The sequence below is a fragment of the Enhydra lutris genome, unplaced genomic scaffold, assembly GCF_002288905.1.
Source record: "Enhydra lutris kenyoni isolate GAN:26980312 unplaced genomic scaffold, ASM228890v2 scaffoldscaffold61, whole genome shotgun sequence".
NCBI classification, from domain to species: domain Eukaryota; kingdom Metazoa; phylum Chordata; class Mammalia; order Carnivora; family Mustelidae; genus Enhydra; species Enhydra lutris.
Window position 1 is genome coordinate 10,235,374 of NW_019154145.1, and position 21,939 is coordinate 10,257,312.

The window sequence follows — 21,939 nt, forward strand, 5'->3', positions numbered from 1 at the left end:
AGACCTGGTGTCTGAATGTCTGAATGGACTGTCACCAGGTGAAGTACTAGTAAGCGGGGGTGATGGGGAGATTCTGGAGACTACGAAGATGGGGTAAAGTTGAACATTTTACCATGATAGGAAATAAACAGGAAAAAAATGGGAAAATGAACATTTTCTTCCTCCATTCCTGTCAAAACTTCTGGTGACCATTACAAAAAACCATACAAAAGGGAAAAGGCAATCTGAAGCTGGCAAAGTTTTGCTGTAGAGACAAAATTTAAAAAATCCAATTTCCCTAGGATGAAAAAGGACATTTCCCACAGCTAAAAGCAACAAAATGCTTTCCTTTCTGAACAAAGTTCCTTAAGTTTCATGTTTTCTGATACCTAAAATAAAAGATAAAAATTAAAATGGCTCTCTCAATTATTGTAAGAAAAATCTGCTCTTGATTCTTCAAGGTCATATGGTCATAAGCTAGAGCTGGGCCAAACGGGCAGGCAGTCGCCATGGATCAACATGGGCTTTCTAACCAGACTGACTTCCCTAACTGACAAGTCTTTGCCAGACAGTCTCTTGTGAATAGAAGATAGATAGCTGATGAGAACCAAGGGATAGTTCGACCTCAAGATCGCGAGCCAATGGGGTATGTGGGAAACGATGTGAGTCATCTTGATGCTTTACTTGTACACTTATTTAAACTGGGGTCTTCAGGATGAGTTACATTAAGAGATGGAAAGATGAAACTTTCTAACTACTTTATACATGGTTACTGCAGCACGGGTCAAAAAGAATGGCGTGATAGAATTAATCCGTAAAACAGAAACAACATAAGACAGAACACAAATGGCTGGAAATCAGATAAGCGACACACAGGAAAGGCTTGATACAATCCTAATAAACAAAGACTGACAACACAAACAAGAATATAGAGATAAACAGCAAATTAGGAAGAGAAGGAAACATTTGTTGACAAAAGACAGTTACGAGAAAGCTGTATACATTTATGTAAATATAAGTGCTTTCAATACAAGTTTATAGGTAAAAGCAAAGGAAAAGGACTCAAAGCATATTCACCAACCTGAACTAATGGAAAACCTTCATACTTAACATACTGCAAAGGTTATCTACAGTTCTTATGAGGATATATTCATAAATTATTTCTGTAATAAAACTGAGGAATAGGGGATTTTTAGGGTAAGCCAGAACTATCCTGTTGCACATAAAAGCAAGGAAGTATTCAAGGACGAATAGTGTTGAGTCAGAAGAACACAGAAATCAGTTTACGGGAGCTCCCACTGGCCAAACAGAGAATAATATGGGCATTAAAACAGTAACAGCTGTATCTGATTGAAACATTAAGAATATAGCAAATTCCATGGATTCACAGTGAGAAAGCCAAAACAAAAGCTCACTTTCTGCCACTGGAGATAATCAAGAACATCAACTTCTAAATTTGAAAATTGGTAAAAGAATACAATTAAGCATTTATTCTGCCCCTTCAGTAGGAAATACATCTTAGGGTAACTAAAGAGCCCCTGTTGGTAAAGAAGAGAAAACTCTTTTACAAAAGAAAATCTGTTGCTAAATGTAAAAGAAATAATGGAATTTGAAAAATTACTACTTTACAACCTATAATAAAATATTTGTTTTTGGCAAAGATTATTAATGGAAGCTAAAACCATCGAGGGAAAAGATTAAAAACAAAGTCACTATCAGAGAGGTGTGGACAAAGAGGTGGAGGCCACTTTTGTTCTACCTCTCCCATTGCTGCAAGTCCCTCTAGGAGACTTTCAGGAACTTTAAAGGGTCAGTGCCCTTTTTCTTCTTCTCTTTACTTTTCTCCCCTTCTGGGAGGCAGATATTAAAGACTAGGACATTTGAAAACTACTACATATGTGGGGAAAATTTCAAAGTGATGACTACACATGTTCAGGAAAAGTTTTAGAAAAGGTTCTGAGAAGAACTTAAGTTTACATTTGTGGCTCATCCTTGCCACAGACACAGCCTACAACAATAAAACAAACAAACAAAACAACAAAAAAACAGCAAACTTGGGGAAAACGGAGAAAGCTCCAGACTTATAGCACTGGATACAAATGTCCAGTTTTCAACAACAAAAAAAAATCACCAGTGACACAAAGAAACAGGAAAGCATGGCTCATTCAAAGGGGGGGGGGAATCAAACTGAATTTTTTCCCTGAAAACTGTCCTGAAAAAGACTAATAGCAGATAAACTAGAAAAAAACTTTAAAATAAGTGTCTTAAGATCAAAGAACTAAAGGAAGATGTGGATAAGGCTAAGAAAATCATGTATGAATGAAATGATAATATGAATAAAGAGATAGAACACATAAAAAATTATGGAACTAAAAAATACAATAAATGAAATTAAATAATCATTGGAGCATTCAAAGGCAGATTTAAGCAGCAGAAGAAAGAATCAGCCAACTTGAAGATAGGACAATGGAAATTATGAAGTCTGAGGAACAGAAAGAAGAAACATTGAAGAAAAGTGAACAGAACCTAAGGGACTGTGGAAAGCATAAGGCAGATAGACAAATACATTATGGGAGTCCCAGAAGGAGAGGGAGACTGGAAAGAGATTTGACAAAATAATGGCTGAAAACTTCCCAAATTTAATTAAGGACATGGATATAAATATCCAAGAAGCTTAAAGATTTCCAAGTAAAATGAACTCAAAGAAACCCACACTGAGACACATCACAGTTAAACTTTGAAAAGACAGAATCTTGAAAGCAGTAAGAGAGAAGCAACTTATCATATACAAGGTATCCTCATAAGGTTATAAGCAGATTTCTCATCAGAAACTTTGGGGGCAGTCAGCCAACATATTCAAAGCATTAAAAAGAAAAAACTATCAACCAAGAATTCTATATCTATAACAACTGTCTTTTTTTTAAATTTTTTTTTTTAAGATTTTTATTTATTTGACAGACAGATCACAAGTAGACAGAGAGGCAGGCAGAGAGAGAGGAGGAGGAGGAGGCTCCCCGCTGAGCAGAGAGCCTGATGTGAGGCTCGATCCCAGGACCCTGGGATCATGACCTGAGCCGAAGGCTGACACTTAACTGACCACCCAGGTGCCCCTTACAACTGTCTTTTAATAGTGAGGGAAAAATTTAGACAATCCCAGATAAACAAAGGTGGAAAGAGTCTGTTACCACTACACCTGCCTTGAAAGAAATGTTTAAGGGTGCACTGTTAAATGAAAGAACATTACTCAGAAATTCAAAGGCATAAAAAGAAATAAAGATGTGATGAGCACTAGTTGTTATATGCAATTCATGAATTATTATTTTTTAAGATTTATTTATTTGACAGAGAAAGAGAGTTCACAAGTAGGCAGAGAGTCAGGGAGGAGAGAGGAGGAAGCAGGCTCCCTGCAGAGCAGAGAGCCCGAAGCGGGGCTCAGTCTCAGGACCCTGAGATCATGACCTGAGCCAAAGGCAGCGGCTTAATCCACTGAGCCACCCAGGCGCCCCTAACTCATGAATTATTGAACATTACATCAAAAACTAATGATGTATTACATGTTGAATTTAAATTAAAAAAAGAAATTAAAAAAAGAAAGATAGCAATACAGGTAAAAACACGGGGAATTATAAAAGCTATTATTACTATACAATGATTTGTAACTCCACTTTGTCTACATGATTTAAGAGAATAATAGTTCTAAAAAAACAATTATTTGTAAAAGCTAGTATTGTTGTAACTTCAGTTTGTAACTCCACATTTTGTTTTCTCCATAATTTAAGAGACTAATGCATTTAAAAGAATTATTGCTGGAGTGGATGGGGCTGCGAGGGATGGGGTGGCTGGGTAATGGACACTGGGGAGGGTATGTGTTGTGGTGAGTGCTGTGTAAGACTGATAATCACAGACCTGTACCCCTGAAACAAATAATACATTATATGTTAATAATAAAAAAGTAAAACTTAAAATTATAAAATTATTATTATTTTAAGGTTTCGGGCACAGAAGGTATAAAAATGTCATGTGGAAACATCAACAACTGAAAGGGTTGGGGAATGGAGCTGTAAAGGAGCAGAGTTCTTGTATGTTACTGAAGTTAATCCAAATTGAAATTAGAGAGTTATAACTTTAGGATGTTAACCATAACTCCTTTAACCTCCCCCTGCCACAAATAGCTATAGAATATACACAGAAGAAAATAAGTAATTTCAACATTTCACAATAAAGCAATCAACCAAAATGGAAAGTAAGATAGTAATCCAGGAAATAAGAGACAAAATTCTATAAAGTATATAGAAAATAAATACCAAAATGACAGAAGTCCTTCCCTGTCAGTAATTACTTTAAAAGTAAATGGTTTAAACTCTTAAATCAAAAGACAGAGATTGGCAGAATGGATAAAGACACATGATCCAACTCTATGTTACCTTCGGGAGACTCTCTTTAGATCAAAAGTCACCCACACACTGAAAGTGAAAGGATGGGAAAAAACATTCCAAGCAAAAAGTAACAAAAGGGAGTAGGGGTAGCTATACTACAGCAGACAAAATAGGCAAAATACACCTTAAAAAGGTTACAAGAGACAAAAAAGGGACATTATATCTTAATAAAATGTTCAATACAGCAAGCAGATATAATAATGGCAAACGTGGGGCGCCTGGGTGGCTCAGTGGGTTAAAGCATCTGCCTTCGGCTCAGGTCATGATCCCAGGGTCCTGGGATCGAGCCCCGCATCGGGCTCTCTGCTCTGCAGGGAGCCTGCTTCCTCCTCTCTCTCTCTCTCTGTCTGCCTCTCTGTCTACTTGTGATCTCTGTCTGTCAAATAAATAAATAAAATCTTTAAAAAAAAAATAATGGCAAACATGTATGCACCTAATAATAGACTATCAAAATATATGCCACACAAACTGCCAGAAGTGAAGGGAGAAATAGTTCTACAATAAGAGCTGATAACTTCAGTAACTGGCCCACAGCAAGGGACAGAACAACCAGGTGGAACATGAGGACACAGAGGATGTAAACAACACAATAAACCAACCAGATCTAACAGACAATTACAGAACTCCCTACCCAACAACTACAGCATACACACTCTTTTTTTTTTTTTTTAAGATTTTATTTATTTATTTGTCAGAGAGAGAGAGGGGAGAGAGTATAAGCAGGGGGAGCAGTAGGCAGAGAGAGAAGCAGGCTCCCTGTTGAACAGGGAGCCCAGACCTGAGCCAAAGGCAGATGCTTAACCGACTGAGCCACCCAGGCGCCCCAGCATACACATTCTGCTCAAGTGCACGTGAAACATTTTCTGTTACATGTTACATCACAAACAGAGTTTCAATAGATTTTAAGAGACAGATTTTCTACAAAGTATCTTCTCTGAGCATGACAGGATAAAGTTAGAGGTCAGTCAACAGAAGTAAAACTGGAAAATTCGTAAATTCCTGGAAATTAAAAACACACCCTTAAAACTCTTCCCTTAAACCAAAAGTAATTCGAGATGGACTAAGGACTTAAGCATAAAAAAACAAAAACGTAGAAGTTGCAAAAGAAAATGTGGGTAATCAAAAATCTTTCATTCAGCATGTGGAAAATTCTTTACCTAGGACACAGAAGTGAGATGTCATAAAGGGAAAGACTGATTAAATTTTTTAAAATTCTACATGAAAAGTATCTATAACACATATAATAAACTAGCCAATTAATTTCCTTTACTTAGGAAGAATGTGCGTGGATACAGCAGGAGAAAAATGGGCAGAAGATGAACAGTTTAGAGAGAAAGAAATAAAATGCCCAATAGAAATAAAAGAAAGACACTCAATCAAAATTGAAGAAATGCAAATCAAAACAATGGAAAACTTGATCCAACGGGGGAAAAAAAAAATGAACAATTCAAAATACCATGTGCTGTGCGGGGCTGGGAAAACCAAGTGCAAACGGAGGCAGCCCATCAGGAGCCACAAAGACATAAGATGCTTATGTGTGCTTTTAAGATGATGGGAGGTTAAAATGTCTTACTACAATGACCATTTAATGACCTTACTGTTCCACGGACAGCTTGCAATAATTTAAAGAGGATACCCCTGGCCAGGCTGCAGAGCACAAAGCCCAGACAGTCAACGTCGTAGAAGTAGAGATACAGAGGAGTCAGATTATTGTCCCAGAAAAAGTGCAGAGCTGCCTCACCGCTTTGCCCTTTATCAGTAAGATCAGGTCAAGCTTTAGCCGATGGGCCTGGTGTTATTTATCTTTCCCTCTGCCTTTATCCGCACCTCCCCCTCAATCCCTAGTCTATCACCTCCTAGTAAAAAGATCTTACAAACTACGACTACTAAGTTTGTTCACGTGTAAAAGGTGGGTGAGTACTTTTTCAGAGCTATTTTTAGGGATTAAATGAGATAGTGCATGTAGCCTGTGGCCCAGGCTAAGCATTCAATAAGTAATATCTGCTACTTGGATGCTGAACTATCCTATTCTGCAATATTTTATTCTCATGCTTGAATAGTGCTACTATATATATTTTTTCTCTCTGTATGCCTTTTACTAAAACGTGTCTTGACTTTTTTAGAAAAAAAGGCAAAATATTTTGGACCAAATGTTAACACACTTAGTCCACTGCTATCCCACGGGTGTTCCCTGCTACAGTAAAGAAATAGCGGGGAATGGACGTTATCGCACTGAGCACGAGAGCGGTGTCCTCACTTAGCAAACGTGATGCTTGCCAAGGCTCTGACCACCAGCAACCACTGCTGTGACGGTTTGTTTTCTAGTGGTTCTTGATGACCCAGAACGAACTTGGGAGAAACACTGATTAGAGCCCTCAAAATGATAGTACCTAAAAGCAGAGCATCTTGGTTTTTACAAAAGGGAAAAAAAGATGTGCTTTCCATGAACGTACGTCTGCTCGTTCTGCACAGATATCTCTAAGAAGACATCAAAATATGGGCCAGACTGACTGGGAAATGCTACCTCCAACTCTACCTGAGAACGTAACAGCTGGATTGCCTTGGAACAAAGAAAAGAAATGGGCGAAAAAGGACTCTTTCTCACAAAACCATTTCTTGTCAAATAACATCTTGCCAAAACTTTGAGTTATTCCTGCTGTGATCTTTCCACATTTTCTTTCTCTCCCCTTTCCTCTGACCCCTCCTTTGATCCCTCCCCATTTGTCCTGTTTACTTAGACTTCATTTGCTATCAGTCACAGAAATCGTCTCCCCTGTGTACACCTTGAGACAAGAAGAATGTCTTTCTCTTCAGTTGCTGAATTTCCTGCCCAGCACCTCATAGAAAATCTACTAGGAGGTGCTGGAAGAGGTTTTGAAATAAGCAAATAAAATATTATCTACATGGCAACATCCTGCCAAGAGCCCTGGGTCGCAGTCAGAAGGCTTGGACGCCAGTGTCAGCAACGCCATCTGCTGGGTCTGTAGCTTCAGACAGAAGCATGTCAGTATCCGGGTCCTCTTCTATAAAATGTTATCTTTTATTTTCTCTGCTATTCCTTATGGTTTTACAGATTGAGAGGCTGAAAGTAAAGGCTGCTGTTTATGCTCATTTAGAGCACCACGATTACTTCTCTTGATCAGTATTATTTACCATCCAAACCTTCGAAATTTAAGCAGGGATAGTACAGTTATGCTATTAAGAGAGGCAGATTTCATTAATGCATTTATTTGCTTTTTCTTAAAATAAGCACAAAGCCATAAACAGCTTGCCATTACAAATACACATAATACTTCTGTTCTGAAACAGAAATGACCTGGGTTCACTGCACTGTTTCCCAACTTTAATTACGACTTAGAAAGTGTTTGAGCATTTCTTACCAGGTTCTGGAAGGTCTAATTTTGCACGCTTTAGTTCCACCATAGAAATCTGAAGTTGCTCTATTACAAAGTCATCTTCGAAGAAAAAATCCTTTGCCAGGGTCTCCTGAAGAAATTCTACAAGTTCTTCCATAGACAATTTCATTAGATGTTCTAAGAACAAATCAGAGAAATACAAATGCTGGGTTAACAGTTACTCAGATTGAGAAGGTAACATATTCTATTCTGGTGCAGTATTTTTTTTTTTCATTTTTTTTTTTTAAGATTTTATTTATTTATTTGACAGACAGAGGTCACAAGTAGGCAGAGAGGCAGGCAGAGAGAGAGAGAGAGGAGGCAGCAGGCTCCCTGCGGAGCAGAGAGCCCGACGCGGGGCTCGATCCCAGGACCCGGGGATCATGACCTGAGCCGAAGGCAGAGGCTCAACCCACTGAGCCACCCAGGCACCCCATGGTGCGGTATTTTTTAAAAGGGGCACAGCATACGCCTTACACAGAGCACTGTGGCCACCACCGACACTCAGTAAGATGAAGTATTTTATGATACTCAAGCAGTCACATCTATTCTTCGGGAAGACAGGGAGAAGTGATTACTGCTAAGTACCTTCTTATGGGTTTATTTAAGAACGTCACACCTTAGACATTAATATTAACCTAGAGCAAGTACTTCTTAGAGACACAGGCCACCCAGGTTGACATGAGGGCTTTCTGTTTTATTGTTATGGAGCTCCACCTCCCATAGGCACACCTATTTCAAGTCTTTCTAATTACAGTTTCAGAATTTCTAAAAAAACCTGGATTACTAACCTTATTTGTATTTCTACTTAAGAAATTAGTTTTATTTTTAAAAATTCAGATTATGGTGCCTCGCCTGAGTGGCTCAGTCAGTTAAGTGTCAGCCTTGGCTCAGGTCATGATCCCAGGGTCCTAGGATCCAGCCCCGCATCGGGCTCTCTGCTCAAGTGAGAGCCTGCTTCTCTCTCTCCCTCTGCCTACTTGTGCTCTCTATCTCTCTGTCAAATAAATAAATAAAATCTTTAAAAAGTAAAAAAAAAAAAAAGAAAATTAAAAAAAAAAGGAATAAAAAAAACTCAGATTACAGATACAAAGTAGAAAGCAAAAATCAGCTATGACCCCACTAGCCACTGTCCTATAAGCAGATGTGTGTGGACACATATCAATTTAAAAAACTGACTATACTTTGAGTCCATCGGATATACTATAATGTACTATAATTCGCTTAATCAGTTTTCTAATACTGGACATTTAGGTTATTACTAATTTTTTTTTTTTTTTACTATTTAAAACCAGTAGTGTGTGATAAACCTGCTATAACAATGTTTCTAAATGTTGATAAAACAATCAGGAAAAAATAAAGAACAAAATCTTAGGAGCTTTAGCTAAACTCTTGGTTAAGGTGCCCAGAAAGTTTATGAAGCTTCATATAGTGGTGAAGAAAGTTCATGTAAGTAAGTCCTTGAGCTTTTGTCTTCCTGAGAAAAAAAAAATGACATTATTTAGTCTGATGATATGATGGGATATAAAGTAGCTATTAGGCTTTAAGTTTATTTGCAAAGGGTGAAGAAACTTTCCAGTTGCCAAAATTAATCAAGACTCATAAATAAAACAGAATTTCAGATGGAGAACAGACCTATGGAGAAATACATCATGTTTCCACTTTCTCGCTGTTTAGTGAACATTAAACGAATATGCATATACCTTAATAAAAAAGTATACTTCTGTTCCACATCTTGGTCAGTTCGTAATCCAGAAGGAGAGGAAAGACAGGGAGAGAAGGAAAGGCAGGAGAGGGAAGAGAAGAGGAGGAGGTGGTGAGGTCAGGTGGGGGAGAGAGACAGAGGTTGACTGAGGTTTTCCGACAGACCATGAGCCTTGGGAGACAGCTGTCCCAGTGCTGTGGTTTGTGCGCTGGAGGAGTGAGGAGTGGGTGTAAGAGAAATGAACCACAGCACTTCTGAATCCTTATCTTTCCGAATAAGCAATACAAACTTGATTTTAAAGGGAGTTTTCATTTCTCTCTAAAGTTTGGATAATCCAAAGGGCTGCTTTTCAAGTAAGCAATCAAACAGTTATATATTAAGATACCAAACATGTACTTAGAACAACGTCAAGCACAGCAGGGAAAGAAAATACACACAAAAACGTGATCCCAAGTACTCAATTAGCTTATAATTTCAGTTGGGCAGCTGAACAGAAGAATCATTCAAGAATAACCTAAGGGAGGAGAATAATCAATGAATGTGAAACCACATTTTAAGACCTGGACTCCAAGTGCTCCTTGAAGTTCTAAAGCTTTCGATGATTCTCTTCTCTGCAGAGTTACAAGAGGAGGTACTAGGAGGAGTTGTAATTTTAAAGACTGAACTGAGACTTTAAGATGAGTGAGGTTCTTCACATTCAAGAAGGAAACTCTCATTTCTTGATTTTTAAAGTAAGGCACTGCAGGCCCAATGTACAGGGCCGTTAAATGTTGCAACTGACCATTGCATTTAGGCAACAAGTGACTGTACTTGCCCCAGAGGCCACCATGCAGTCATGCAGAGAGACAAGCAGGAGGTGTAGACCCCCTTTGGTCTACAGCTTGGAGCTGGGTGCTTTTTGCCTGGATGGAGGAAACAATGATGGGAAAATGTCTCCACTAGACTTTTTAACTAAGGGCCTGGTTCCTTTGGTCTCTCAGTTCTCTGATTACAAACCAGAGATTGAGACTGATGAAAAGCAGTATTAAGAGTATGGAAACAAATACTTAGTAGGAATAATATTATTAGTGAAACCAACACATTGCATTCTACTGCTGAAGTGGGAAAATTAAACTGAAATAGGAAAAAAAAAAAATCAAAGACCTCTGCAATATAATAAAAGAGCTTCTAGCCAGGAGAAAGAACCGATGGAAGCCGATTACCAACTGGACATGATTTCTTCACTTTCAAGAATTTTTAAAATTCACCACTAAAAGAAAATGAATCTGAAGTTGGGTGAGGAATGAGAAATCAGAGTTAAATCAAGCCTTGACCTTTGTGAAATCTTTATACTTAAACATTTTCTTACTTTTGTGTAATTTTAAGATTGTGTAAGACATAGCGGTAAGAACTCGTTCTCCTTCAAAGATGTAGATATCCCATATTCTGAGGTTTAGTGTAAAGGGAGTCTATAATTAAAAACAAAACAAGATAAGATTAACAGCTCACTCTTGTCTGGTATTTATAATTTTATGATTGGGTTTTGTAAAGAAATACTCACACGATCAAGGAAACATTGAAAAAACCATTTCATTGTGTAAAAACTTGTGTAGATTTCTTGAGAATCCTGAAAAAAACAAAGGCTTCAAATTTCTCAATTGCAGTAAACAAGATATGACAATCTAATACTAAAAGTTAGGAAAGCTGTTGGAGGCAGCTGTCAAAGCTAAGCACAAAACCGTTTCATCTCAAATCTTTTACATGCTGGAGTATTTCTAGTTTTTTCTCCTCCCTCCCTCTCTTTCTCCCTCAATCTCACTTTTGGAAATCACCTTAATAATAAATCCTTCTCCTGTAGGATGGTAATACAACATTTTGATTCTCTATAATATATTTTACAGTGAAGCATCTGTGCTTCACTAAATTATCATGTTTTATAGTAGAGCACATGTATGGTTCACTAAGGATGAGTCTGTATGACCCTTAAAGTATTTTTGGTGCAATAAAAAGGCCTCCAAAATTACTGAGCAATCATATGTCTTTAAAAGCTGCACCATTTGTATAAATCATCTGCAAAGAAATGGTTTGATTTTATGAGTGAGGGCTATGATGGTTCATCAATACTAAATTCCACAAATCTCATGCTCTTCAAACACCTGGGGATTACAACTGCATAGTAAATGAAATGGATAACACTGCAAATCAATAAAGTAATTGGGACCAAAGACTGCACTCAATTCTTCTAGCTTTGTTCTTGATGTAAGTGGGTATAAGTCGATGTCCCATCTACCTACCAAGTGTTGCTTAAGCTTGGATAGAAATTTATTCAGTATTTTTTCATGATGTTCTTGAAACCTCAAGAGTTTAGGAAAACCTTGAACAAAAAAGCCTAGAATACAAACATAAAAACAGTATTTCATAAACAATAGTAACAAAAACCCCTCTTTCAAAATGCAACACATTTCTTTCATTTTTAACTGTTAGTAACAGCAAAAATCCAGTAGTTACTAAGATACTTGTCCTCCCCACCAAGGAAATGATTGTGTGTGAGCTCTGGGTAATAAAATTTGCAATCTAGTACTTATTTGCTAAAGATCTCCTTCAACCTTATAAAAATATAAAAGAGAACAGACTATTTCTGAATCAAAAGGGAAACTTAGAAACCAAGAAAAAGAATGAAAACTGAAGCCATTTATCAGGACTGTCTGTTCTCTTCAAGTATCTTAAAGCATATCTTAAATGTGCAAAATTTTTCATAGGTTATTCTAACCTTGAGGACTTCTTTTGTTTTATTGTCAATACGCTATGTAACAAATATTTTACTGCTTTTTTTCAGGTTTACTCTAAAAGCTTCATTAGTATCATGTCTCCAAAGTTTTTATCACTTTTTAATACCTTCTGTGATATTCAGCTAAGACATAAGGACACTAATGATCGATGTTATATCAGAAACTGGAGTTTATCCCATCTCCTTATACATCAGAATCTCTAAGATCTCTAGGAAGTAACTAATTGTAAATGGTTAAGTTAGTACCGATTTTGTGTTTCTAATTCATGGACCTTTATGTCTATTCTTTCTTACGAGTCTCCTTTCAGAGAGTCTACACGATCCATTAAAAAGGTCATACACTCAACAGATTGATCATTTCTCCACATTAGTTATCTTCACCCTGGGTTTTATGTAGCTTTGACAGATGTTAAGAGCTGTCCTGTGTTTTTTAAAAAGCATCTAGGGAAGTGCTGTGTGTTCCACAAACCCTTCCGGTATGTTCATGACACGTAAGGGCTTCTCAATCTTTCTAACGTGATTTCTAAAGAAACTTGGTTGGTTTGCTTGATTCACTCCTTCTGCCAGATTGATTTGATCTGGGAATCCCATTTTTTTCTCCCCACAGAACATCTGCTTCCTAAACAGTGAAACTGTGTTCTTCCAAGAACCCAAGAAACATCCTTTATGTGTAAAAATTTCCAGAGAGAGATTCTATTTCTCCCATAGTAACATTTCCTGATGTCTTAAAAAAATATGCACGTACGTATCTATCTGTGCCACGTTCATGGTCAGTTTGATAGGAAAGGGGATTAGAAGGATTTCAAGAAAAAGTCTCATTGTGAAAAAGGCAATGCCCTCAGTAATAAATACTAGCTCAAGGAGAGCTAACATTACTTCACTTGTTAGCGATAGCCCAGGCTTAATATTTTAAAATCTCATTTTCTTCAGCCCTCACTTTATTCTGTACATTTATAAGTGACATCACTCTCATGTAAAGGATGCAAAGAACTGAGGCGAGCCTCGGTGAGAAAACTCCACGGGCAGACCTACAAACAAACATCTCTAAACACAAACATCACCAAAATAGTGACCTAAGCTGCACCGTGAATGCAAATATTAGGATAGTAAAATCACTATTAATTTCTAGATTAGACTGGTGACCAACGCCGAACATAAGCTATCAGGTGTGTTCAAAAGAAATGACGTTCCTAGACTTGGGCAGTTTCCACGTCATTACACACTACTGAAACTACAACATCCCTCTGCACTTCCTACACAGACCACAGCACCATTCATTCCATGGTAAAGCAAAATAAAGGTGGATGAGGGGGAGTTATTCTTCTTCAAGATGCCTTTTCAAATGATACCGTCAGATGGCAGTTCGATACCGTGCGTCTTACCTTTGGAGTCTCTTGATGGGATGCAAAGTGTCCAGAAACAGTTATCAGTAGCGGTATTCATTTAAAAAATATTCACAAGGAAAAGTGAGGGAGATGGCGAAATGCGTGTGTGAGCACACGCACACACACACAAGCACACACACACACAATACCACCACAAAAACCACATGGTAAGAATGTGGAAATTAATAAACTACAGTCATAATTTTGAAAATGTTAAAATATCACTATAAACACGTGGCAGGCTCCTCGCGACCTAAGGCTCACTTACAAATGGAACTTAGATGATCCATTCTTCAAGTGATTCGTGTTAAAAGTTTGTTTTTAACTTGGTATTATCACATGGATGGCACCGGGAAAATAACTTTGCACTAAATGGGCAAATGCCACTTTTATTTCCCGAGGAAGATGCAATCCAAACTTTAAAGCTTCTGGTATAAGCTTGGCAGATGGAAGGGGAAGGTTATTAAAAACCATCTAACTTGAAAACCAAAAACTCATGCAAGTTTTGAGATATTAAATAGTGAAGAACCCACGGCATGTTAGCAGCAGCATTTTATCGTAAAATGGAATCAATTTTATGGCTAGAAGAACCCAAACACGCATTTCACTGAAATGATCACTGCCTGACAGTCTAAAAGTCTTAGTCAACAGCATCTTTTATTTCTCCAGGTAACAGAGCTTTCCTAAATTCCTCCAAACCTGCATTAGTTTCTTTTGACTGGGGGCAAGTAAGGAAGGATTTCAAAATGCCAGCAGAGTGACCTGAGGTAAGCACAAAGGAATATAAATGTGAAGAGAAAAGTGCAGCCAAGTTCCGTAGCGGCGGAAGTAGGCGACTCACAAACACTGACTGAACGGCCCCAGACATCACGTTTCTGTGCTTTACCTGACCACGCATCTTTTGATTCTGCGTTAATAACCTTTTTCTCCCTTCCTTGTTTACTGCTTTTGGTAAACTCCAGGGCTTTCTTACCATGCATGGCATGTTTGGGGCCCGAGAATAGTTTGACCAGGGCCCAGAAGGCATCTTCTTCGTTCATATACATAAGGAGCAAAGCTGTGATCTGGCTCATCCCCTGACAGTATCCAACTTCCTAAAGATAAATGAGAACAAAGAAACTGGGGATTTTAAGATCCAATCACATGCATACACACATGAAAAACCTGCCCACCCAAACAGCCAGAAAATGCCTGAACAATGAAATAACGGACAAGTCTACGGATAGACTACAGTTCCTACAACATGGAGCTACATCTCGCTGAGCTAGACATCAAAAATAAACGTAGAACTGTGGACCAAGTGTCAAGCTACATGTACTTTTGTTGTCCCCTATTCAATACCATTATACCTCTGTAAAGAGGACGAATAGTTTATTTTTCCTTTGTGTATATTATTCTCAGTTCAGTATTCCCCCTCTTTGTTCAAATGCTGGCAAGTTTCTCTCCTGCTACAGCTCCCAAGTTGCTGTCTTGTCACCTCTGATTTCCCAGCCCTTAGAGAGACACATTTTGGGATACCCAGCCAGTCCATGTCCCTTCTCTGAGAACTGCCTACCCTCCCCATAGTCCCTGCTTGTAATGTGGCCTCAGAGTTTCTTGTTTGTGCCATATGAACCGAAGCTGATGGAGCAGAAGAGGTCACTTGACCCCAGGAGAACAGTTAATTGGGCACTGCTAACCACATACTCTCTCCAAGACAGCTGTAATCAGATGGTGAGATGGCATTTAAACAGAATGGTCATGTTGAGTCTGTGGGTGCAATTTCAGCCATGGGAAAACCGAAAAGTAGGCAAAGAAAGTAATCTGGAGAGAGAAACAGTGGAACAAGCAGTTTACGGAGATAATCAGTTACCATGTGGCCCCAGAATAGAAGAGCTACAGAGTGTGTAGTACTACTTTCTCAGCGAAGGCTTCTCACTTTCCAGCTCCAAGTCCCATGAGGCCCAACTATTGCTTCTTTTCTATGAAAAGTCCTTTAATAACTCTTTTTTAACTTGCCCTAATTTGAAATTTCTTATAACTTAGAGGTTTTAATAGAAATTACACACTCAAGGTTCAAGGTTGTCCTGCATAGAACCTACTCAATAAGCATTTAACATCTGCATTAGGTTCAACACTAACTAGTCTCTCCCCAAATTATCATCTCCCCCCTGAATGATAGGTATGTTAAGGACAATATGTTCTATTATCAGAACGTTTACTTTTAGCCTACTCCAAGGGTTAGCAAGTAGCTACACAAGGTCTCCTCTTTGGCCCTTGCTGGGTAAACAAAACATGACCTTGAAACGTAAACTCCCGGCGGGTGATGAAGAGTGAGCAAGGGTCAAGCAAAAATTTATCTGCCCACTGACTTCTTAAAACTTCTAGCCCTCCTCACTCTCCTCACAACTGTGTAAAATAAAAACAAGGTAACAAATAACACCACAACAGAATAATTCAGAGAAAGGAGGAAAATGAGAGCTTCACTGGTATACAGTGGTTTTTCCCGCTTCTAAATCAGCTCTGTTCTGAGATCCCAAGGTCACCAGAGAAGCCTTGAAAAGATCCACAGAGGCAGGGGTGCCCAGAGAGTTCCCCCAGCTCCTCAAAAAGACCTAAGTGGCTGTGCTCTGACTTACCGTGTTATAAATAGAGTATGCAGCGAGAACATGGAATAGTGACTGTTGCCTAGAGAAAACAAAGTTCATGTTGAATACATTTTGGTTATTTCACGTAGTTTTAAAATTACAAACTTAAAAAAATGAAGTCTGCTGGAAAACAGATAATCCAGACAAAAGTACTACTGTAATAAAGAAATGATCCCAAGCTCAAAGGTACACAACACTCTGTACAGTCTAAATTTAAGATTTATTTAGATTTATATGAGATTTAGATGACATTCTTTTTTTTTTTTTTTTTTTAAAGGGGGTGGAGGAGCAGAGGGAGAGAAAGAATCTCAAGCAGGTTCCATGCCCAGCACGGAGCCCTGTGAGGGGCTCGACCTCATGACCCTGAGATCATGATCTGAGCCAAAATCAAGAGTCAGACTGAAGCCTAACCAACTGAGCCACCCAGGTACCCCCGACATTCATTCTGATACAATTTATACCAAAAAACCATAAACGGCTTCACAGTCTCTTCAATTTGTTACCCTCCTTCCAGTGAAGGAGGGCAACCACCCTCACTGAAATCATCCCCATGGGAGCAGGCAGCCTGACAGAACTGTGGAGGCCCTGGGAAGCCTCAGTGACAGTGGCGGCTAGGCACAAGGGCTGCGGCATCCTCTGGGAGGCAATGTATGCTCTCCATCAGCCACAGTATCTAGTACTCTCTCCCACAGCCAGGATGCTGGGGTCCAGGATTCAAGGGGCAGAAACAGGGATGACTCTATCCACTATTATCCCTAGTGGTCCACTAGCAAAATGTTCACTTCCCATCCCGTCAGCCTTAAGCTCTGCTGGTCCAGGACTCCTAGTTCCAAAGGGAGAAATACTTCCATCAGGAGACACAATGATTCCACTGAACTGGAAGCCAAGACTGCCACCCGGCCACTTGGGAGTTCCTTGTGCCTCCGAACCAACAAACAAAGAAGGAGGTGACCATACCAGCTGGAGCAAATGAGCCTGATAACGAAGGAGAAACTGAGTTGCTACTACACATGGAATTTAAGGAAGAGTAGGCCTAGAACGCAGGAGAATGCTTGGGGTGTCTCTTAGCACAGTGTGATTAAAGTCAATGGAAAACCATAGCAATCTAATTCAGGCAGGACTGCGATGGTCCAGAATGAAAATGTAGGTCACCCCACCAGGTACAGTATCATGACCAGGTGCCTGTGGAGGACAAAGGGAATATGAAATGGGTGGTGGAAATCAGTCATAATACATACCCAGCCACAGAAATGATTATAGGGGCACCCGGGTGGCTCAGCTCATTAAGCATCCCAACTTTGGCTCAGGTCATGATCCCAGGGTCTTGGGATCAAGCCCCACACCAGGCTCCCTGCTCAGCAGGAAGCCTGCTTCTCCTTCTCCCTCTACTCCTCCCCCCTGCTCGCTCTCTCTCCTGCCCTCTTTCTCTCTCTCTCAAATAAGTAAAATCTTGTTAAAAAAATTTTAAAAAAAGAGATGATGATTATAATTTTTGTGAGCATTTCTTCCTTATTTTGGTGTAAGTTTATACATATGTATTTTAAAATATTTGTTTTCCTCCTTCCTTTTCCCTTTTCATCTAACATATTAGCTATATTAGACAGACGTATTATTAACAGTTAATTTTATATTGCAGTGTTTAAGTTTTAGAGCGTCAAAGCAAAAGAGTAAACATCACCAAGGACTTTGTATCCTCTTGTGGGGAAAGGGTTAGACTAGTTTCAGTCCAAGGCTAAAGAGTTATTTCATGTTAGGTGAAGTATGACCTTGTATTAACCTGTATTTGGAAACTGAGTTGATAAGGATGTACTATAATGGTCAGTACACCATTGGTGTCACCCTGGCTAGGCTACAGCCCCCAATTATTCAAAAGCTAACCTACATGTGGCTGTAAAAAAGGCATTTTGTAGATGTGATTAAAATCCATAAGCAGGATTTGACTTTAAGTAGCGGAGATGATCCTAGTTCCTAGATCGTCTTGGTGGGCCTGATCCAATCAGGTGAAAGGTTGTAAGAGCAGATGTGAGGCCTCCCTGAAGCAGCTCTTCCTGTGGACAACAGCTTGGCTTATGCTCAGGAGTTGCAGGCTGTCCCTGCTGGTGGCCTGTTCTCCAGATACAGGACTTGCCTAGTCAACCCCTGCTACCAACCCAGTTCCTCTCAAGAAATCTCTGAATACACATCTCTTACTGGTTTCTGTTTCTCATGTTGAACTCGGCCAATACAGAGGTCAGCAAAACTACATTGCTCATGCATAAACTGCAATACTCATTGCAGACATTCACTCCTCATCTGTTTTAGTTTCAGCTGTGCATTGGGGTCAAGTTCATAGGGATCTATTTGTCTCTGACCTGGTCCTCAAACACAACTTCCCATTTCTTCACTAAGATTTTAATAAAAGTAGCTACTACATTTTTAAGAATTCCCAGATCATAAAATGACTCTTTGCCAACCAAATAGCATCTACTATGTCAAAGGCTAAAAAATTTAAGTGAACCTAGACACTAGGTTTCACACAACACGGACCAAACAATCTGCAAAAGCTTAAACCTTTAGGACCCTACATCAAAATTATAGTTCACACAAGACATTCTACTCATTCATGTTTTAAGTGAACAAAGACTTTAATACTCTTTATAAATGCCATTTACATTTCATCACATGAAAGTTTACTTACTTAACACCGTATCTGTCTCTAAACATAATATGGTCCCTAAACGTGCGGTTGACATCAAGGTCTATCTGTCTGATATCAGGTGAACAACCCCGGGCTCTGTGTTTTAATTTCTGAAGAGAAAAAAGAGGGGAAGAAAGCACATTTTTAAGGAAGTCAGTTATTCAAAATAATTTTCATTAAAATATGAAATCATAAAATAATTCTTATTAAAAAGTGGTCTTGGTTTAGGAAAGCCACGCCTGTGGTTCACCAACGAACGTGGAAAGGCACACAATGAAGATCTTCCCAGCCATGTCCCCATCTCTCCCACATCCATCCCTTCCCTCTTCCCACCACCTTTCCCTTCCCATCTTAACAATACAATTCAATTTTAATTAGGAATGAAGTACTTTTCGGAGTCTGCCTTGATAAGACTACGTAAAAGCTCTTCATAGCTGAGCCACAGACTCTACTAGGATTTCTTTTTTCTTTCCAGCACAGTATTTTTGTTTTCCTTTGAGCTAATCATTGCCTTGTTTCTTGATCTGCTTCATTGTCTACAGGCTTGTTGCTAATCCGATCCCAAACTCACTCCTCGGGCGCTGGAAAATTGCAATGGAAAAGGTACTCTCTGATTTCAACTTTGTGCAGATGTCTCTCCAGAGCGTTCAGACCTGCTCCAGCCTTGGGCTCCCGGACCTCTGGGCCTGCTGCACAGCTGGGGTCTTGGGGTCCCCCTTCACCCTCTGCTAGGCCTTCCTTCACTTGGGTCCCCTGTTCCCTGGGTCTCACGTCATCTTCTTTCTTGGTTTATTCCCTTGTCCCGGAGAAGCACATCCTCTAGTAGCCCCTGTGGAAGGGTGTATGGAAGATAAATTGTTTTGAAACTTCAAATGTCTGCTACTACTACCTCCTTCTTACTCAACTGTTGGGCTGTTTTAGAATTCTAAATTGGAAGATATTTTTGCTCAAAAGGCACTGCCTTTACTGTCTTCTAGTTTCTAGTGTCACCACTCTAATTCTGGTTTCTTTGTACGAAATCTGCTTTTCCTCTAGAAGCTCGTAGGCATTTTTCTCTCCATGTCCTGAAACTTCACACTTTTGTGCTTGATTTGTATCTATTTTTATCCACAGGGCTGGCACCTGATGGATCTTTTCAATCTTATAAACGGAGACTCACGTCTCTCAGTTCTGAGTGATTTCTTCATCCCTCCCGCCTGCACTCCCATTTCCTCTTTCTGGAACTCTTATTATTACAGTGTGGAATCTCTAGCTGTCATTTAACTTTCTTGTATTTTCTCTATTATTTTCCATTTCTTTGAATTTATCATCTGCTTTCTAGGAAATTCCTTCAATTGTTACTCTCAAACATCCTCTCAAATCTTTCAGTTCTAGTATAATTTTTTATAACTAAAAAGCTCTTTGTTTTTCTCAAAGGTTCCTTTTTATAGGCTTCTATACTTGCTTTATGGATGTAATACCTAGTTTGATCCCTCTGAAGATGCTTGTGATCATTCTTCTAAGTTTTCTTCTTGCTCTATAGTCTGTTTCTTACACGTTTCTTTTTTCCATTTGTTCTCGTGTGTCTTTCTGTTAGCTCCTTTCCTCAAGTGAACAGCGGTATTTCGCTGTCTGCTTCTATTTAAAAGTAGAATACCAGAAAGCTGATGGCGAGCTCTGTGTGCGGAGGTGGGGCTTCACGACTGTGTCTCCACTGCAGAGTGATCCGACCGGGCGGTGTCGCTGGGGTTCCCCTGGAGTCAGTGTCTCTGGGTTTATGTCCCGCGGCTGGGCAGATTCCTCAGAGACGTTTCTTCTGGTCTCTGGTCAGGAAGACAAGCACCTGGCCACCAATGTGCTGGGAAGGAGGCCAGCACGCCCGCAGCTCAGGATACGCAGTTCCTCTGCTCCCTCCCCCCCGGGGAACATCTGGGTCCTCTCCAGCCCAGGGGCCTTCTCATTCATTTTCTCCAAATGGTAAACCTTGGACTTGCGCCAGTGCGGGGGTGACGTCAAGGCTCTAACTCCTCCTGCGACGGACTCTGGGCCACTTCCACGGTTCTGAGCTTCACCTCCGCTCCCTGAGGCACCTGCAGTTGACAATTACCAAGGCTCCTGGAGATTCTGAAATCGAAATCAGGCAGCCGGGGCTTCCATTTTCTTGGGTTTCCTGAGTACAGTAAGTGTCTGTCTGGTTTCCAGATACTGGCAGCCATTCTCTCTTCTGTTTCTTACTCCTCATGGGCTTTGCCTTTACAGAAACTCCTTGCTGTCAGTTTCATGGCATTTCAGGGGACGGGAGCTGAATGAGGATATTTAATCTCCCAAGCTGAACTAGATAAAAGAGATTAAAATGTATACTAATCTATATTTAACCACGCTAATGTATGATTACGCATCCATATACATATATTATACTGACTCGTGTTACCATGTGCTGGTGATACAGATCTCTGCCTGAATCAACTCCAATAAATACATATGAAAACATAACTGGCTAATTCCTGACTTTAGCTGAGAGCAGGAAGCAGCAGGCTATCTGGAATATGGGTGTCTGTGTCAAGGGTTTTGTAACTATGTGTACTTTCTGTGTCTTGAGGTGGGAGCTCAGACAAGGGCAGCTTCTGTAGCTTTTAAAACCATGAAGAGTAATCACAGTATAATTCAGAGTGCTAAATACACAGGAAAATATTTATAATATTATACAAGAATCACACGACCACTAAAATATTACTGTACACTATCGCTGATAAAAGTTGGTCCAGAAGATACTACCAAAATTTAGTTTAAAAATGGTAATCTGTTCATATTTGTTCTTTTTTTTTTAAAGGTAATGGGCAAGTAAAGAGGTTTCAGTTATTGTTCTACAAGCCTCCTGTTAATAAATGAGATGTCAAAACATAGAAAGAAAATGTCTGACAGGAAAGCCTCCTGTTAATAAATGAGATGTCAAAACATAGAAAGAAAATGTCTGACAGGACATGATAAA

The 21,939-nt window shown here is 39.4% G+C and overlaps 1 protein-coding gene across 3 annotated transcripts in view; it reads right to left on the bottom strand.

The window, feature by feature from the left end:
• LOC111158619 (USP6 N-terminal like) overlaps nucleotides 1–21,939 on the bottom strand; it is a 141,077-nt gene that overhangs the window by 14,995 nt on the left and 104,143 nt on the right. For all 3 annotated transcript variants that reach the window (XM_022520758.1, XM_022520759.1, XM_022520760.1), the window contains 7 exons: nucleotides 18,972–19,081; nucleotides 16,286–16,334; nucleotides 14,641–14,761; nucleotides 11,789–11,883; nucleotides 11,056–11,121; nucleotides 10,864–10,963; nucleotides 7,796–7,948 (listed from right to left, as the gene is read on the bottom strand). In XM_022520758.1, the coding sequence (XP_022376466.1) occupies nucleotides 7,796–7,948; nucleotides 10,864–10,963; nucleotides 11,056–11,121; nucleotides 11,789–11,883; nucleotides 14,641–14,761; nucleotides 16,286–16,334; nucleotides 18,972–19,081 (694 nt within the window). The remainder of the gene's footprint in view (nucleotides 1–7,795; nucleotides 7,949–10,863; nucleotides 10,964–11,055; nucleotides 11,122–11,788; nucleotides 11,884–14,640; nucleotides 14,762–16,285; nucleotides 16,335–18,971; nucleotides 19,082–21,939) is intronic.